Here is a 20,948-nt window from a genome sequence, read left to right as displayed (position 1 = left end):
AGATGTTCTTCTACCTCACGACGTTGGGGTATGCGGGATACTTGACGGACAACGAGCCGCCCACACCGGCGGAGAACGAGACGAGCTTCACCGTTCGTGCAGCCTATGATGCGTGGCATAATGGCGATTTTCTTTGTAAAAATTTCCTTCTAGGTGGTCTAGGGGACAGTTTGTACAAAGTATATGTTGATGTAAAGACCTCCAAAGTGTTGTGGGAGGCACTAGACAAAAAGTATAAGCTAAATGATGCTAGCACTAAGAATACTTGTGTAACCAGGTACATGGAGTACAAGATGGTGGACTCGAGGCCCGTCATCGACCAAGTGCAAGAATTCCAACTTATCTTGCACGACGTACTCGCCGAGGGACATGTGGTCTCCGACTCATTCACCGTGATGGCGGTGATTGAAAAATTGCCCCCAAGTTGGAAGGACTTCAAGACCTACTTCAAACACAAACGAAAGGGGATGACGTTTGAGGACTTGATCGTGAGGCTTCGCATCGAATGCGAGGAAAGGAGGATCGATGGCAAGGGGAAGGGCCAAGTTGAGGCCAAAGCTAACTTGTTGGAGCGTGGTGGCCCATCCAACTCCAACAAACGTGGGCGTCCTAATCCCAAGGACAAAGGCAAAGGCAAAGCTAAAGCTCATGCCCGCAAGTTCGAAGGCGATTGCTACAACTGTGGCAAACCGGGCCACTTGACGAAAGACTGTCGCAAGCCCAAGAAGAAGAAGGCGAAGCAAGATGCCAACGTTGTCGAGAAGGACTTCGACGATTGGAACGAGGATGACTTAGCGGCGGTTATCACCGAGGAGGTCAACCTTGTTGAGAACCAAGGTGCTTGGTTCATTGACACGGGCGCAACCGTGCACGTGTGCTCCGACAAGAGGCGCTTCTCTACCTACAAAGCTGTTGAAGGGAGGAAGCTAAGCATGGGTAACCAAGCGTTGTCGGAAGTTGCCGGAATGGGTGATGTGGTGCTCAAGCTTTCATCCGGCACGGAGATAACCTTGAAGGATGTGCTGCATGTCCCGGACATCCGCAAGAATCTCATCTCGGGGTCTATACTAGTTAATAAGGGCTTTAGACTTGTATTTGAGTCCGAGAAAGTTGTTGTAACCAAGTTTGGAAAGTACCTTGGTAGGGGTTTTCTCACCAATGGGCTTTTCAAGCTTAATGTTCAGTCTGTCAAGCGTGTAACTGACAAACCTATCAATGAAAATGCTACTACTTCCTCTTACTTGGTTGAGTGTTGTGATTTATGGCATTGTAGATTAGGACATATTAATCTAAATGCGATAAAAAGATTAGTAAATATGGATTTACTAAAAATAAACGAGTTTAACACTCAAAACAAATGTCAAATTTGTGTTGAAGCAAAAATGACGAAGTCTCCGTTTCATTCTGTGGAAAGGAGCACTAAACCTTTAGAACTAATCCGCACCGACGTGTGTGATCTAAAGTTTGTGCAAACTCGAGGTGATAAGAAGTACTTTATCACTTTTATTGATGACTGCACAAGGTATTGCTATCTTTATCTTCTAAGAAGTAAAGATGAGGCTATTGAAGCTTTCAAGAACTTCAAAACAGAAGCCGAGAATCAACTTGGTAGTCGAATTAAGATGGTTCGAAGTGATAGAGGGGGAGAATATGTTGCTCCGTTTGAGGAATTATGCAACGCTAGTGGTATAATACATCAAACAACTGCTCCATATTCACCTCAATCTAATGGTGTTGCTGAACGCAAGAATCGAACTCTTAAGGAGATGATGAATGTCATGTTGATTAGTTCTGGGTTACCCCAGAACATGTGGGGAGAGGCTGTTCTATCAGCCAACTATATCCTCAATAAAATACCACTCAAGGGAAGGGACGTCACTCCCTATGAGTTGTGGAAAGGCAGAAAGCCCTCATACAAATACCTTAAAGTGTGGGGGTGTCTAGCCAAGGTACAAGTGCCTCCACCCAAACAAGTCACAATCGGTCCTAAAACAATTGATTGTATCTTTATTGGGTATGCACTAAACAGCAATGCACATCGCTTTTTGGTTCACAAATCAGACATTCCAACAATGACTGTAGGAATGACGATGGAATCAAATAACGCTGTTTACTTTGAGAATATCTTTCCTTGTAAAGACAAGGGAAAAGAAGAAGCTAGTACAACCAACAATACTAGAGAAGAAGCTACTAGTTCTGAACCTGTTGAGACAGTGCCCGAATCGCGAAAGCGACCAGGCCCTGACCTTGAAGTGTCAGAACCAAGACGTAGTAAACGAGGCAGGATTGCCAAGGACTTTGGTCCAGAATATATCGCCTTCATGCTAGATGAAGAACTTTCATCTATCAAAGTGGCGTTCTCTAGACCAGACGGACTACTCTGGAGGGAAGCAGACCAGAGTAAAATTGATTCAATCATGCAAAACCACACTTGGGTGTTGGTTGATTTACCTGAAGGTTGTAAACCCTTAGGATGTAAATGGATCCTAAAAGGAAATATAAAGCTGATGGATCAATAGACAAGTATAAGGCGCGCTTAGTCGTTAAAGGATTTAAGCAGCGTGAGGGGTACGATTTTTTCGATACCTATTCACCAGTGACGAGGATTACATCTATTCGAGTGCTTCTCGCGATTGCTGCTCTGCACAATCTTGAGATTCATCAAATGGATGTCAAAACTGCGTTCTTAAACGGTGATCTGGAAGAAGAAGTCTATATGGAGCAACCTGAAGGGTTTGTAGTACCTGGACAAGAGAAAAAGGTATGCAAACTAGTAAAGTCTCTTTATGGACTAAAACAAGCGCCGCTGCAATGGCACTTGAAATTTGACAATGTCATGTTGTCAAATGGTTTCAAAATCAACGAATGTGACAAATGTGTCTACATCAAGAACACCAATAACGGGTACGTTATGGTGTGTCTCTATGTAGACGACATGTTGATTATGGGAAGCAACAATCGTATCATTGTTGATACAAAGAACATGTTAAAAAGAAATTTTGACATGAAAGACATGGGGTTGGCTGACGTGATCCTTGGAATGAAAATTCTCAGGACCACTAATGGAATAACTTTGACACAATCTCATTACATTGAGAAAGTGCTCAAAAGGTTTAATGCGTTTGACAAATCGCCTGTAAAAACCCCATTAGAACTCAACGTTCACATGAAGAAGAACATGGGTGAACCTGTCGCACAGGAAGAATATGCAAGGATCATTGGGTGCCTTATGTATATTACAAATTGCACTCGACCTGATCTTGCATGCCCAGTGAACAAATTGAGTCTCTATACAAGCAATCCAAGTAAAGAGCATTGGAAAGCACTTGAGAGAGTTTTGAGATACTTAAAGTATACTCTAAATTTTGGAATACACTACACGAGATACCCCCCGGTACTTGAAGGGTACTGTGATGCTAACTGGATATCCGACGCGAAAGACTCGTTATCAACGAGTGGTTACGTGTTCACTATAGGGGGAGGAGCAATCTCGTGGAGGTCTACAAAACAGACATGTATTGCTAGATCCACCATGGAATCAGAATTCATCGCTTTAGACAAAGCAGGTGAAGAAGCCGAGTGGCTACGAAACTTTTTGGAAGATATTCCATGTTGGTCAAAACCCGTACCGCCCGTCATGATAAACTGCGACAATCAAGCAGCTATTGGAAGGGCGAAAAGTGGGTTGTACAACGGTAAGTCTCGACACATACGTCGACGACATAATACCGTAAGACATTTGATCGAAAGTGGAGTTATCTCAATTGACTATATAAAGTCAATAGATAATCTGGCCGATCCGCTCACTAAAGCTTTGAATCGAGATCAAATGTATAAATTGCTAGAGGGAATGGGTGTTAAATCCACAAAATAAGGATGATTATAGTGGTAACCCAACCATGATGACTGGAGATCCCAAGAACGTGGTTCAATGGGAAAACTAAGCTATAAGATTCCAAGTAGAACACTCATCTACTTGCATTCCCTAGAGAGCAACTGAGTGTTGAAACCTGCTTAGTGGTAATGTTAAGTCATTGACTTTTAATGATTCGTAAACACCTCGGGGAGGTTGAGTATAGCAGGATACTCGGGAAAGAATCACCTATACAAGTGAGATGTGGGGGCCGCATCGACCTAACACTTATGAATCCAAAGAGCTGTCCAAGGCCCGCAAAGGACAAAAACGTGAGAACGAAATGAGGTTGAGGCGTTAGTGTGTTAATACTGTTGTCTCGGTATACACGAAGGAGAAATGGTTCAAAGACATCAAGTTCTACCAATTCACCAGTATATCCGATAGTATTAACTAAGGATGGTTCAAGGCCGCAAACCACCTATTCTAATGCACTAAGGTCTCTTGAGAACAGAGCTTGTGTCTGCATTTGCATTTGGCTATTTCCACTCATGTGGGGGATTGTTGGAAATTGGTTGTGAGTAACCAATCTTTGATATTTTTTCGAGTACCGAAAACATTTAATTTAGCAGAATTAAATGGGACAGGATCGATCTACGTTCCGAGTAGATGATCGTAGTATATTTATTTACTCAAAACCGTTTTCCGGTGAGTGAGAAATAATTGTTTAAAGTTGGGTACTTGAAACATGGAGTCGTGGGAAAAGACAAGCATTAAATAAGATTTAATGCTTATCCCACATCGGGATGTGGATCACATTTATACAGTATAAAAGCTATTACATCACAGGATGTAATAAAACTGTGTGCACACGTGACGGGTTGCAAAGCCCACACGTGCGCGCCGCCGCCGCCGCCGCCCGCCCGGCCCCGGCCCCGACGCCCGGCGCCCGGCCCCTGTCCCGTCCCCGTCCCCGTCCCCGTCCCCGTCACCCGACGCGCGGCCGTGGACTTGGACTTGGCAATTGGTCTTTGGGCTGGCCTTTGGGCCTACCCTAGGCCCACATCGACTCTTATCTTTTTGGACCAACGAAAACTTGGTTCGAAGGGGACCAACTCGGTTGGGCCTACGCGAAAACTTGGTTCGAAGGGGACCAACTCGGTTGGGCCTACGCGCATGCACACGAAGCCCACTAGGGCTTGGCCCGGGAGGACCTGGGCACGTAACTGCTGCTGTCGGAGGAGTCATGGCAGAGCTGTTTCATCTTTGGGGACGACACGCCAAACCGAGAGCACTACCGGGGCGTATCTCGTCTTGCGGACAAAGGACCCTCCTCGACTCGGCTGCTTTTTCTGGTTTATTACATTGTAATTTCAATACAGTTTTTCCCTTGTATTCTCATCTCCTACATTTCTGGTTTCATTGTAACTACGCCCGCGAGCTTGTAATCCAACACGGTCTCCAGCCCCGATTTAAGCCGGGGGTGCAGCAATGCGGAGGGTCTAGTTGGTGCGCGGCTCGAGCCTGCCCAGCAAGCTCCATTGTAGATGCTCTGAGGAGTTCTCTGTTGTGAATTTTTATACAGTATATTATTAAGTTGGTGGTTACTGTTTTATTTTCACTGTTCCAGTGACTATTTTCTATCGTGGCACTTTTATTTATTTTCTTATTCTAAATTCTAATTATCTTCCACGTGCATAAGAAACATAGAACATTATCGATCGTGTTTTCCAATGTATAATTTGGGTTGCACAGCCATCATTAAATAATGCAGAGGTGACTCGACAATAAGAGATAGAGGAAACAAGAAGCCATGTTATGAAAGTTTCCTTTTCCTTTTTCTATATTTTTAAGCCATTTCATTCACTTTTTTCATCTGTAAAAATCTTTATTCTTTCACAAGTTTTGGACTATAATACACTACACGACAGATTGTCACATGTAACCTTTTTTTTTGTTGCAACACAGGCCATCTGCACTTTAGATTTTCTAAAAGTAGGTTTACACATGTCAGTGACGGATCCAGGATTTGTGATTTGGGGTATTAAATTTATACGATATCTGAAAATATTTGTATGAGGGTTCGGGGGCGAGAGCTCCCGAGCTAATTATTTTAAACATTCTGTATAATTCATTTTTATATTCAAGTAGAATTTTAATGAACTTATAATTAGAATCAATCACTTAATATAATAAATAGTTGTTTGCACTTCTATTCATCCAACGACGTACAAGTACATTGAAAGCATATAAAGACCTACTGTTACGCATTTAAAAAAAATATATATTTCATATTCTAAAAAAATAAACTAATTCATTATTAATAGTTCATAATTTTACTTTGATTCGATCATTGACTCAAATTCAATACTAAAAATTATCTAAAAAATGAAAATAAGTCAAAAATAATACAAATTTAACAAACTAATATAACAAATCACTATAAAATATTAAATAATTAATATGAATATTATAATTATTAAAATAATATATTATATTTTTTCATGTATTACACACACATATATATAAAATAAGAAATATAAGAAATTTGGGGGTACAATGTGGCTCCGCCACTGACACATGTGGGATATTAGAAATTAACTGTGTTTCAAAAATAATCATTGATCTTTTCTGTGAAATTATGTGATATCCCGAAAATGTAAATAATTAAGAAAATATAATACTATGTAGCAATAGGTATCTACCGTGGTGTCTAATTCACTAGTGACGGCAGAGAATAGGAAGTTTTGTGTTTTTATCATACTAAAATCAAACTGGGTTCGAAACAGCTCATTTATTTATATTTTAGATTGATTTTTTTTTTTTTTGAATTATGTTTCAATCAACTCAAATGATTCAAATCATTTACGACCTTTTAACGATATTTACTTTGCATGATTAAGTATTTGTATGCTCAAGAGTATAATTTCTCTAATCTCACATTTTCAATGGAATAAGAATCAATCAAAACTAATTAACTTAAATGATACTGTAACAAACAGGGGCGGATCTAGAATTTGTTGATGGGGGGCTGAACTTCTTGAAGGTATTGTACGGGGGTTCGGGGGCGGTAGGCCCCGAGTCAAATTTTTTTGGACAGTCTGTACATTTTTTTTTTTGTGTCTAAGTAGAATTTTAATGAACTAAGAATTAGAAATCAATCACTTAATATAATATATAGTTGTACTCTTTTATTGATTCAATAATAGGTACATTTGAAGCACATAAAGAGCTACATCTATATATTTTTTAAAAATTATTCTAGTTTAATAAAATAATTTCACTTTTTTTATTATGTTAAAAAAACTATCTTTTTTTTAGGCTAGACTGGGCTATGAATTGAACTATGTACATATTAAACTAAATACTCCCTCCGTCCACGAAATGAATACTCATATTTTCTTTTTCGTCCGTCGACGAAATGAGTACCCATTTCCCTTTTTGGCAAGTGTACCACACACATCTCTTTAATTAATACACTCAAAAAGTGGGACCCTTAAACTATTCACACTACACTCCATACATTTCTTAAAATTCGTGTCGTCCACAAATGGGTACTCATTTCGTGGACGGAGAGAGTATATTACATATATATAGAAAAAAAGATTGTGGTTGCACTGGGCTGCCCAGTGCAGCCACTAAGTAAATCCGCCCATGGTAACAAATAATAAAAGGGTTTGAGATATCTCAAAGTTTCAATCCATCACAGTGAACAATAGATTAACCTTACTATTTTTATCTATTAAGATGTGTTCTTTATGATTGATAAATTTATCATGAAAAAAATGAGGGATAACAAAAATTTATTCCTTTAAGTGGCTTCTTATTTTCCCTCATTTTCCACAAAAGTGAATCTCACCGTTTTTCATTCATTCTTTTCACTTTAAGAATAAATAATATTATCACATCTTTGAAGTGAAAATGTGGAATTAAAAATGGTCAACTTCTCTTTAATAGAAAATAAGGAAAAAGAAAGATAAAATTAAAGGAATTTTTTATTATTATTATTCATTTTACCATGATAAATTTATCAATAAAAATATATTAAGACTAATCCCTAAAAATAAACTAGGTGTGTACAACAAGTATAAGGCCAACTTGACAAATATTGTTTTCGAGCGGAAGCAAGCTGGCTACTCATGCTTTATACTTCCTCCGTTCCAATATAAGTGTCTCATTTTTCATAATGGGACGTCCAAATATAAATATCTCATTTTTTTTTATAATATATTCTCTCTTTATACCTAATATTTAAATAATTTTCATCAAACTCACTTTATCTATTTTCTATATTTTTTTAATTTTTGTGTCCAAAAATTATGGGACATTTATATTGGGACGGAGGAAGTATAGTAGAATGTTATCAATCGTTATGCATTCTAACTTTTCTGGTATTTGTTAGAAATACATTGTAGCATTTGTGCGATTAAATAACTTTATTTCGCAATACTTACAATATTAAATAAAGAGTAAAATTTTGAAGTAGCCAAAATGAAGCATAAAACACAATTTATGGACATACATTGAAAAAAACATAAAATTTGGCCATTTTTATTGATTTGGATGTTTTTACCCTTAATGAGGCTGACCGGGTAGGATCAGGCACGCAGGTCGCGTGTCGGATCGGGTTAGGGTACTATTAGTGCCATAAGTGTCAAGATTTTACTTTGGTTTTATTTTGGATTTTCGTTGGCACTTATGGTAGCCATAAGTGCCAACGAAAATCCAAAATAAAACCAAGTAAAATGGTCATTTTGGCACTTATGGCACTAATAGTGTCATACGTGCAACAGATGCAACAATAATAGAATCAAGAAATCATAAATGACTAATCTAAACCATAAATCGAACATCTAAACCCTAAATGGAACATCTAAACTCTACGGGGAAGTGTTTAAAATGGTCATTTTGGCACTTATGGCACTAATAGTGCCATAAGTGCCAACGGAAATCTAAAATAAAACCAAGTAATAAAATGATGCGTATGGCACTTATGGCATTATACGTGCAGCGAGCGTTAGCTTTTCCCCGCGAACGCGCAATTCACCCATAAGCTCCCAGCGGCCGAGCAATCACCCCAGCGGCCGAGCAATCACCCCAGCGATCGAGTAAAAAAGGCAAATTAGACATACCACCAAATTAATTAATGACCATATTTTAATGTTTTAAGATTAGGGGCCAAAAATTAATTTTCAATCTTCATTATAACCATTTGACTAATTGTTTCTTAAAAAAATATATACATATCGACAATAAGTGGAAAAAAAATTAAGGGTAGGGAGAATCTCGGAGCAGTTTTATTTGTGCGTATAAAAAGTCAATGTGATCACAAAATTAAAAAGAAACAACTAGTGCTGCGCCGTCTGTGGGAATCGAACCCACGACCACGTGGTTAAAAGCCACGCGCTCTACCAGCTGAGCTAAGACGGCTATACGACAAAATCATGTTATACTTTTATCTATTCTTTAATTATCGTACACTGTTGCATGCTTCAGACCAATTTATTTAAAGTTTTCAATTAAAATACATTTCCATTAGTTAAATAGAATTGTTGCAAAATTATGATTTTGGTCAAAAGTAGATTAATTTTAGTGCACATATGTGATATGTATTATTTTCTGCAAGTTTCTCAAATGGTGTTTGTAGCGGTGGACTTTTTTTTTTTTTTAATTAATAATATTAAATAAAAAAAATTTAAAAATTGCGTCGCGGGGGACTCGAACCAAAATTTTTAACTTTAGGCATTAATCCCTTATCATTTGGCCAAGATACACACATAGTGGTGGATTGGTGGACTTCTACAATTGAGTAAGATAGGCTCCAGCAACCTGGTAAGATTACAAAAGACGCGACGCTGCTTTTGTTTTATTTTTGCTCTTTTGTTCATATTTGCAATAAAAGTACTAATTTGAAAAGATTTAGGACATGTCTAGTATTGCCTAATCCCAATCATCTAAATTATTATTATAATAATAATAATAATAATAATAATAATAATAATAATAATAATAATAATAATAATAATAATAATAATAATAATAATAATAATAATAATTTGAAAAGATTTAGGACATGTCTAGTATTGTCTAGTATTGCCTAATTATATTATAATAATAATAATAATAATAATAATAATAATAATAATAATTATTATTATTATTATTATTATTATTATTATTATATAATAAAAAATATAAATATAATAATAACTAACTAATAATAATATTCCCTTCATTCCACTTCAAGTGTTCTGTTTATTTTTCGGCTCGTTTATTTAGGAAAAGATAAAATTAGATTATTAAGTGGTGTGGTGTAGAGTTGAAAAGATGATGTAGACCCTAAGAATTCTCACTTTTTCAGATTAATTTTTTCCATAAAGAAAAACAAAATATTTGAAGTGAAAAATCCAGAAAGAAAAATAAGACACTTGAAGTGGAACGGATGAAGTAATTATTAGGGGTGGATCGATATGCTGAATTTTTTTCGTCATACCGTATACCGTACCGTAAACTGTGGTATGAGAATTTTCATACCGATAATTCTTCTTCCTTTTCCTCGGGCAGCTAGTTCCCTGATGTCTTTTCCCTCCCATGTCCGAAAGTACCGAACCCTTCGGTATATCGAACATCGGCATACTGAAAATTGCGGTATGAATTTTTCTCATGTCGATATCGTATCGATAGTGCAGTGTATCGTATCGAAAGTCAGTATGCCGTACTTTACGGTATACCGAAATTATTTGTATATCATTTCATGCTTAAATTTACCAAAATATTACGATATACCGTGTACTTGGGCATACCGAAATTTCATTAAACAAATATAAATAACCTTCTAAAAAGTCTAGAATTATATATGTGTGTGTATATATATGTAACTTATTTCAATCAGTACGGCATACTGATTATTTTGATATATACCGGTATTGTGGTATATACCGAAACAACAATATATACCGATTTTTCAGTGTATACCGTGGTTAGGCCTATCTAATTGGTTATCGGGTTTTGGATAATCCGTTAACCGAACCAAAATTTTTGGGTTTGGGTATCCAATAACCAAATTTTTTGGTTATCGGTTCAGTTTCGGGTATCATTTTAAAAAAAAATTCGAGTATCGGTTAACCCGATAACCGAAACGGGTTAACCGAAATGACCAAAAATTATTTAATAAATTATTTAATATATATATATTATATACATTTTAATTATTAATTTATTAATTTGTTCTTTTTTTTAAAATCGATTCTTAGCTAAAATAAAATTATGATATATTTAATGTATAAGAATGAGCTTTAGTTTAGTGGATAAGTTGCTTTATGTTTTTTTTGGAGATCAGAGTTCAAATTCTCTATCTAGCAAATTATTTGAATTTTAATTTTTTAAATGGGTATTTCGGATACCCAAATAACCGAATCAGGTAATCGAAACGGTTATTGGGAACTCCTAAAACGGTTCGAGAATGGTTAGTGAAATATGACAATTTTAGATTCGGGTAACCGAAAATGTGGGTACGGGTAACCGAACTCGAACCGATCGACAACCCTAACCGTGGTATCGGCATATATCGGTATACCGCGAGATGGTACCAAAGAATTTCGGTACGGTACAATACCGTACCGTAATTTACGGTATACCAAAAATTCGATGATTTGTGAAACTTGCTCGTTAACTTGTGTCCGGTATGTACATGTGAATTTTGGTTCTCCTTCAGAACCTTCAAACGTTGTGTCCATGATATTTGTAATGGCTAAGTTCTGTTATTATTATTTTTTTTTCATCTTGTGTGTAAAACTTGAGCAACGAATGTTTGATTATTTGTTGTGTATGAGCGTCAGGATACACAACGATGTTTAACTCTATGTACTTGCTGATTTAGGGAGCACTGACCAATGCTGTGTCCGTGTCACTAAGACCGACAAAACACGTCGGAGTTGGACATGTAAGGAGGAAGAGACGCTGATAGGCTCGCTTAAGGAGTTGGTGGTGCAAGGTTGGAAATCGGATAATGGTTTCAGGGCGGGGTATCTCACTAAACTAGAGGAGGCGATGAGGTAATGTATTTCCCGAAACCGATTTGAAAGGTGTTCCGCACATCAACTCTAAGATATGTGCATGGAAAAAAAAACTACTATAGCTTGTCAGCGATGCTAGGACACAGCGGGATCGGATTTAATAGCAACGACGATCACATGATCGATTGCACGAATGAGCAATGGGAGCAAATTCTCAAGGTACTTTTCAAACGTAGCTTTCTTCTCTTGTTGGCAATGAAACTGATGCTATTCATAAGTGTTCCTTTGTTTTGTTGCAGTGTGATCCAAATGCAAGATTGATGAGGTATAAGTCATGGCCTTTGTTGGAGGATTGGAAGACGTTATGGATGCTGTGAATGAAATGCAACGCCACGAAAACATCTCACGACTCACTCCCGAATCAAATTACCATGTTAATCACGACGACATACCTGACCCTGAAATGGTCGAGGAAACTGTAGGGCAAAGCAGCCTTGGGAGAACCAACAAGGAGACGAACACTGGTGTAGTTGGTGGAAGAAAGCGCAAAGCACGCGAAGATCTGAGTGGTGTATGCGAGGTGCTTCGCGAAATCAACCGTACCACTGATAAGAGACTCGAGAGCTTGGCCAATCGCATTGGCTATGAGTTCGACATGGGTTAAGGTTGAACCTCCTTAAGGTTACAAAAATCATTACTGCATTAAAACAGATAGATGATTAAGGTTGAACCTCCTTAATCTTTCAACCCCAATCTTACAAACTAATCATTTTCAGTTTTGCAAGTTTAGAGCTTAATAATATACTTCACAATGGTAAGGAGATGTTTACAATGAGTGAAGGCTTAGAAAAATAAACATAAGAGCTACTGGTGAAAACTACCAATTTGTTTAGTGAGAGATAAAAAAGAGGCAATTATGAAAAGAAACAATGGTATCAAATGGCCACATTGAACATGCAAACACAATATTTGACCACTAATTGAAAAAACACAAATTATGGCCATTAATTAGGCAATATGCCTAATATACCCCTAAGTAAAAAAAATTATTTTTTTATTTTTTTAATTCTCTGCGCCCTATCTACCCCTTGACCCCACCCACCCCAAGCCAATTTTTTTTTACTCCCCTGCCCCTAGACCCCCGACCCCACCCCCCCCCCCACCCACCACCCACCCCCAAGCCAAAAAAAAAAAAAAAAATTTACTTCCCTTGCCTTGTCTACCCCCAGACCCCCGACCCCACCCACCCCCCACCCCGAAGCCAAATTTTTTTTTTACTTCCCCTGCCTTGTCTACCCCCCAGACCCCCCGACCCCACCCCCCCCCACCCACCACCCACCCCCAAGCCAAAAATTTTTTTTTTTACTTCCCTTTCCTTGTCTACCCCCCCAGACCCCCGACCCCACCCACCCACCCCCCGCCCCCACCACCCACCTCCAAGCCAATTTTTTTTTTTACTTCCCCTTCCTTGTCTACCCCCCAGACCCTCGACCCCCCCCCCCCCCACCACCCACCCCCAAGCCAAATTTTTTTTTTACTCCTCCTAGATAAAAATAAATCAAATTTTACTTTTGTTATTTTATTTTATGGCACTAATATGGCACTATTAGTGCCATAAGTGCCAAAATGTCCTTTTTAAACACTTCCCCTAGGGTTTAGATATTCCATTTAGGGTTTAGATTATCCATTTAGGGTTTAGATGTTCCATTTAGGGTTTAGATTATCCATTTAGGGTTTAAATGTTCCATTTAGGGTTTAGATGATGTTGTTGTTTCTATATTTGTTCTGCATGTTTGGCACTTATAGTGCCATAAGTGCTAAAAAGACCATTTTACTTTATTTTATTTTGGATTTTCGTTGGCACTTATGGCACTATTAGTGCCATAAGTGCCATAAAATAAAATAACCAAAGTAAAATTTGATTTATTTTTATCTAGGAGGAGTAAAAAAATTTTGGCTTGGGGGTGGGTGGGGGGGGGGGGGGGTGGGTGGGGTCGAGGGTCTGGGGGTAGACAGGGCAGGGGGGGGGTAATTTTTTTTTTTGGGCTTGGGGGTGGGTGAGTGGGTGGAGGGGGGGTGGGTGGGGTCGGGGGTCTAGGGGGTAGACAGGGCAGGGGGAGTAAAAAAAAAATTGTTGGCACTTAGAGCATCAACAACCGTGGGTGCAATAGAAGTGGAGACCACTTCTATTGCACCCAGTTCAACAATGTTCAACAATGGTATTGCACCCACTTGGGTGCAATGGATTTAATTATAGTTTTGATATAATTTTATTTTTGCTTGAAAAGGGGCGCGTGTTGCCACCCCCTTCCATTGCACTCGGTGCGCCCAATTGCAACATCTCCATTGCTCCCGGGTGCGGCAACGGTGGCGGGTGCGATAGGCCGGGTTCGATCCCGCCATTGCACCCGCCGTTGTTGATGCTCTTATGGCACTAATAGTGTTATAAGTGCCTAACCCGACCCGCGTGCCTGACCCTACCCAGTCCGCCCAATTAAGGGCAAAAACGTCCCAAAGCTATAAAAATGACCAAAATTTATGTTTTTTCAATGAGTGGCCATAATTTGTATTTTATGATTCATTTTGGCTATTTCAAAATTTTACTCTTATGAAAATGGGCCACTTTTTCATTAAATGGATACGTTTGCCCTAATTGAAAATGGTCTGAAGAAGAAAAAAAAAATGTTCAACCCTAATTCTATGTAATTTTCCAAATACTAATTACTAAATATTAGTATAAATATAATTTATCACCACAAGTGAATGCCCCTTTACAGAACAAAGACATGTATAAGATCCAATCTTACTCATGAGAGCACAAACCAAAAAATTGGGAAATAATCATAACAATCAGCAAAGAAACTGCTACACAACATAAATCAGCTATAAAAACTTCACAGCATTAACAACATAACAGCCTAGAATCTGTGAGCAAGCTCCAGACAAAGAAACATAATCAGGTATCACATTTCACTTTCCTTTGAGACAGGGGCGTAGCCGGGGGCTGAAGCCCCCTCCCAAATTTTGAGTTATATATATATATATATATATATATATATATATATTTATATTATAAAAGAAATTTGTTTTACAAACGTTGATTAGCTTGTTATATTCTTCTATTTATAATTAATTTAAGGATAATTGTGTTATTTAAAACTATATAATCTATAAAAATATTATACATTATTATGACTATTATGCTTGTCTTTTATTATTATTGATTCTAGCTTGTACTTTATTGAAAATATATAATTTATGAAAATATTGTTTGTTATTATTGTTATTATGCTTGTCTATTAATCAAAAATGCCTAAAATGTACGAAATGACAAAAAAAAAAGTTTGTAATGTATTGAAATTAATTTGTAGTATATGAAAATGTTGTTCTTTATAATTACTATTATGCTCGTCTTTTAATAAAAAAATGCTTTAAAAATACAGAATGTCCCAAAAAAAAATTGTAATGTATTGAAACTAATTTGTTATATATTTAAATTATATAATCTATGAAAATGTTGTTATTTATTATTACTAGTATGCTTGTCTTTTAATAAAATAATGCCTTAAATATACGGAATGTCCAAAAAAATGTTCTCGGGCCCAAATTAATTCTTGGCTCCGCCACTGCTTTAAGATTCAGCAAAGCTTCTAACAAAATTGTAACTAAACTACTAACAGAAAATATCCATCGTATATCGCATATTAGTAAAACAGAAGAAAAAAGTCTTGTTCCTAAGATTCCTTTCAAGAATAGAGAAATGATAGCTTTCACTAGTTATCATACTTGTCTTGTCTCTTTCTTCTCAGTTAGACTCCATGCCTTGTAGAATTGTTGATTTAATTTTTATATATATAACTTCCTAGTTCCTAGTTTAAATCACACTAAACAAGCATAGAAACCATTGGAATCTGCTCAGCAGAACCGATTATGAATGTTTAAACGAAGGAGTTAATTGTCATAAGTTGCATCAGCCAAAAAGTGATTCTACTCTACTGAAAACCAACTATACAAGTCCAGGCAGAGTTATAGAAGGAACATTATTATTGGTATTCAATCACAACATATTGGGCTATAATCTACAATCACGCTCCAGACAAGGAAACTTGCACTCGTTTTATCTTATTGCAGTTTTTTAGGATAAAGTCCAATAAATTTAGCCAAGTGACTATGAGAAGATATCATGCTAAAAAAAGTAAACTAGACAATCACTCAGAAAAGTATGGCTCAAAGAGAATAAAGAATGGTGGATCCTTTTACTTGCACCTTTCTACCTGCCAGACTACATGTATTGTCGAAACACTCTGTTTAATATCATCAAACACTGATATAATGTGTATTTAACTAACTGAAAATCATATAGCAGTTCTCCTTTATTTTTCACACCATATGAACATGGAAGCCAATCAAAGCTGACATGTGAAATAGCATACAAATGAATGTAAAAAATAACTAAGTTTACTAACTGAAATTATCCATGAATGTATCTAACATCAATGACAGCCATTCAGTGTTGCAACTCAAAGTAAACCAACTTTTTTAGGTGTGTTTTTAACAGCATAAGTATATCGATCACCATTTGTCAGCCGTTCTAGCACACAACAATCTACGAGCATGCTCTAGATATAGAAACTCAACCTTATCTTATATATTTCAGACATATATCAAACAAAATTATGCATGTTATGCTAGCGGCAACTAAACTCAAAACCTTAAAGATAGTAATAGATAACAATTGTAGTATTTCTTCACTTATACTTCATTGGAAAAGAGTGCCATAGAATGATAGTTCACCATTACATATGAAAACACAGAAGAGTTTACGAGAGGGTTACAATAACTCGAATCGAGAAAATCATCAACCAGAGAATTCCCTATTTTTTGATGCTCTTACCTCCAGCATCACTACCCCCTGCCGCCTGAGCTGCCTTCTTCGCGGTCTTCTCCTGAAGCGCCTTCGCGTCTCTGTTTGATCACAAGGGCAGACACGAAAGCATGATATTATTAGATAAAAGATCCAACTACAAAAACAAAAGAACTGAATTGGTGTGTGCCACACCAGCTACATATCGTCATCTAAATGTTAAATCCAACAGCCACAACAATACTATTTCCCAATCATAAACAATCTTGTGTACATAAATTCATCTAAAAGTCAAATCTAACAGCAAGGATGATACCATATGTCAATGATGAAAAAATCAAAATCACATGTTTGTGCAAAAATTAATCTAAAGATTAAATCTAAACAATCAAAATCACATAATTGTAGAAACGAAAAATCCAAATCTGCATATCAGTACTGGACATATCAATACATCAATCAAGGAACAAGGCTGGTTCTACAGAAAGCTAATCTCACACATTACAATTGAATACAAAGAATTTACAAATCAACGAGGCTGGAAACACAATGAATTAGGTCAATCTTAAAGCATAACACGATATTGTAAACTACAACAAATCACCATGGCATTCAGATCATAGCAAAATCAGAATATAATAACAAAACAAGAAAAAAAAACGAATCTTGTAAAAATCAGAATATAATATCAAAATAATTATAAAATAAAGGGGCACCTTTCACGACGCTGCTCAGGGGTCAACCCATCATCTTTATTTTTGTTTTTGGCATTACGAGCTTGAGCTCTTTCTCGATCTTTTTCCCTTTGATTTCCTCGTTACTTGCAGTTAAGAATACAACAACAACAAAGTTTAAGAAAATAAAAGGATAGCGTAGAGAAATTAATTAAAATATGTAGGGTTAGCGATTAGCAGATTAATAATTTCACGATATAAAAAATCTACACAAATTGTTGCAAAAGAATCAGAAGAAGGGGAGAAGAATGGAAGGATATGAGTCATGGTGAAACGACGCCGGAGCAGGCGGAGAAGAAATTCCGAGTTTAGAGAGAGAGGAGAGAGAGAGAGAGAGGGGTATTGAAAACAACTGGATGGACAGAATTTGTGGGAGCCTCAACTTATATCAATATTTTTTAGTTTTGTAGTTGACTTTTAAAGAGATTAATTGAGGCTGCGGGGTCAGCTACTTGATACTAGGAAAAATAGGGAAAAAATTCCACCCAAAGGTAAATTCGAATTTTGCATCGTAAATATATCCAGTAAAACGTGAATTCATTGTAAATTTTATGATTTAAGGATTAGAGGTGGTTCTTATTCTATCCGATAAATAATTGAATTTATTTAAATCATTTTGAATGGTATATTTTTATTTATGATATCAATTTTAATCTATATTAAAAATCCTATGAACTTTGTAAATTCTTGTATCAACTAAAAAATACTATGAACTTCGTAAACTTTTCGTGTATGGATGACACCGATCGGATTGGGTCAGAGATGGATCGCGGGTCAGGGCCGATCAAGGTATCCAACATATAAAAACAAATCATTGTTTTCTTCCCTAAACCCTAGCCGCACTCCCCTCTTCCTTTTTTCTCTCTTCTCTCACTCATCTCACATATGTGCTTGTTGTTGCGCTGTTGCACGGCGCGCCTGATGGCTTCGTAGCCACATCGCTGGCGGTTCAATCCCCTCAACTCCGTAATTATATAGTGACCCGCGCTTAGACCCGCCGGACATTCAATCAGATTCATCCGACCCGCGCTTCGACTCGTCTCTTCCGTACATTTGATCTCAGAAGAGACTAACTCTATGAACTTTGTAAATTGATTTGGTTTTTATCAATTTTAAATGCAAAATACTACTCCCTCCGTCCCATTAAAGTTGACCACATTTCTTTTTTGGTCTGTCCCATTAAAGTTGGCCACTTTCTTAAAATGAAAATATTTAATTTAATTAAGCCTAATTAATTAATCTAATTAAAATTTCTAACTAAACTTAAACCTTAATTAAATAAGGAGCCCTCAATGAAAAAACACACACAAAACACACACTCAGCCTCCCCCCACCCCCACCCCCGCCCCCTCGCCACCCCCATGCTCTCTCTCTCTCTCTCTCTCTCTCTCTCTCTCTCTCTCTCTCAACCTCCTCCTCCCTCGCAATCACCCCCAAAACTCCACCGTTGCCTCTCTCCCCTGCCGGAGCATCCGCCATAAGGAGGAGTCACGGCCGCCACACCTGTCACTCCCTCACCCTCTCTCTCGCCCCGATGAAGGAGGGTCTCCCTTCTCTCTGTCTTCCTCCGAATCTCTTCGCCTGCTCCGGACGGGACGGCAGCGACCACCGACACAACACGTCTGTCCTCTGCCGCTGCCACCTCCCTCATCTCTATCTTCCTCTGAATCTCTTCACCTGCTCCGGACAGGACGACGGCAGAGCCGCTGCTATCGCCATGCCCTAGATCCCCAATTCGCAACTCACGAAAGTAAGCTTACCCAGATCTGTGATTTGGGACAATGGCGCACTCGAATTATTTTTGGGATGAATTGTTTCTTCCTTGAATTGTTTATGTGATTTGGATTGTTTTCTTGAATTGTTTATGTGAATTGTTTCTTGAATTGGGAGGGAGACGAGGGTGGCAGCGACTTTGCCGGATGAGGGGGTGGTTGATGCCGGCGACTTCGCCGGAGGTAGTGGCGGTGGATGAAGAAGAAAATGAAAGGAGAAAGAAATTATTTTAATTAACTCAATAATTTTGGTGGGCCACACTCAATTAAAACATAACACTCAATTTCTTAATCTCCGTGCTGAAAAGAATGTGGCCATGTTTATTGGGACGGAGGGAGTATGTTATATAAAGATAAGATATCGTAAACTACTCAAAGAAGTTAATCGTGCATATCTAACCTAATTAAATTATGGTTACATTTGATTCCTAATTCTAATTTAAATGGGTGTTTTTGCTATAATTCAACCTCAGAGAAAGTTTCATGGATAATGCTATATATTTAGATAATATAGAATGCATTCGAATAAGTCAATAATTTCTCCGGGTAAATCAACGTTTCGCATGAACAAAACATCTCATCTTATTCAAATCCTGGAAAGGGCGAGTTTTTTTAACATATTAAATAGATACGTCTATTCATGAGTTTTATTGGTTTATTCGTATAATTTATTGATTTATTCGTTATTATCCATTATCTCAATATATAGCATTCTCCATGGAACCACACCCGATATATATGGGGTTAGGTCTTATTGAGAATTTATATTTTCGTGAGAAATGAGAATAATGAACAAAATTTATGAATTCGACAAATAAAACAACATAATTGATGAACATACATATCTATTTATATGTTTAAATTCTCGCCACTTTTAGGATTCAAACCCTAAATCAAAATGCTTATGCATAAAAATTATTGACTTGTCCATCAAAAGAAAATGACATGTTCACGATTGTTCAAACAAATTCTCAATCCTCACACTACTTGTGGATTCTCTCTCTCTCTCTCTCTCTCTCTCTCTCTCTCTCTCTCTCTCTCTCTCTCGTATGTAATAATGTAAATGTATGAATTCCATATAGAAGACGTATGAATTCGTTGTGTAAATGTATAAATTGTGAAAATTAAATTTTTCGTTACATATTAGATTCGAATTCAGGAACATGAATTCAATTAACAATATGATGAATCAACCATAGATCTTGATGATCTAAGTGCTGAAAATAGTTCATATTTCACCAAAAAAAAGAAAATAGTTCCTATTTTATATCATTGCATTAATAAAAAAATATCATTTGCAAAGTATCATTTGTATTTAAAAAAAGTATCAATTATTATTTAGAAAATATTATTTTATTTATATCAATTTTATGTGAATGATTTTATTTGTTATTGATAAAAGTATTACTTATATATTTTTCTTTACTTATAAAAGTATCATTTATTATTAATAAAATTATCATATTGTTAGTAAAAATATCATTTACATGTGATAACTGAATTGAGCAAAGTAGGAAGGAAAAAAAATGGATTGGTACAAACGGTAAGCAAGTTCGACCCGAACCATACGGTGAGGTCTCCTTCACTGGAGACCAGCTCACATATTAATCAATAAAGTATTTTTTTTTTTGTTAGTTTAACAAAAAATTCTGTACTTATTATGGAAATTATTAATGATAGAGTCAAATATATCTCTGTATATCTTTTTCA

At 36.9% G+C, this 20,948-nt stretch overlaps 1 protein-coding gene and 1 non-coding gene across 2 annotated transcripts; both read right to left on the bottom strand.

The window, feature by feature from the left end:
• Positions 1-9,210: 9,210 nt before the first annotated feature.
• TRNAK-UUU (transfer RNA lysine (anticodon UUU)) lies at positions 9,211-9,283 on the bottom strand. The gene has a single exon. It is a non-coding gene; the product is annotated as a tRNA-Lys (tRNA).
• A 7,310-nt stretch (positions 9,284-16,593) lies between these two features.
• Positions 16,594-17,883, bottom strand: LOC130986803 (uncharacterized). Its single transcript, XM_057910347.1, has 3 exons — positions 17,728-17,883; positions 17,449-17,549; positions 16,594-16,833 (listed from the first exon to the last, which is right to left on the bottom strand). Exons 1-3 carry the CDS (start codon positions 17,731-17,733, stop codon positions 16,743-16,745), a joined length of 198 nt encoding a protein of 65 aa, XP_057766330.1. The 5' UTR covers positions 17,734-17,883; the 3' UTR covers positions 16,594-16,742.
• Between the last annotated feature and the right edge of the window lie 3,065 nt (positions 17,884-20,948).

The sequence above is a fragment of the Salvia miltiorrhiza genome, chromosome 5 (assembly GCF_028751815.1).
Source record: "Salvia miltiorrhiza cultivar Shanhuang (shh) chromosome 5, IMPLAD_Smil_shh, whole genome shotgun sequence".
Lineage (NCBI taxonomy): Eukaryota > Viridiplantae > Streptophyta > Magnoliopsida > Lamiales > Lamiaceae > Salvia > Salvia miltiorrhiza.
The sequence above is the reverse complement of the archived record's forward strand: the minus strand, read 5'-3'. Positions and strand labels throughout refer to the sequence as shown.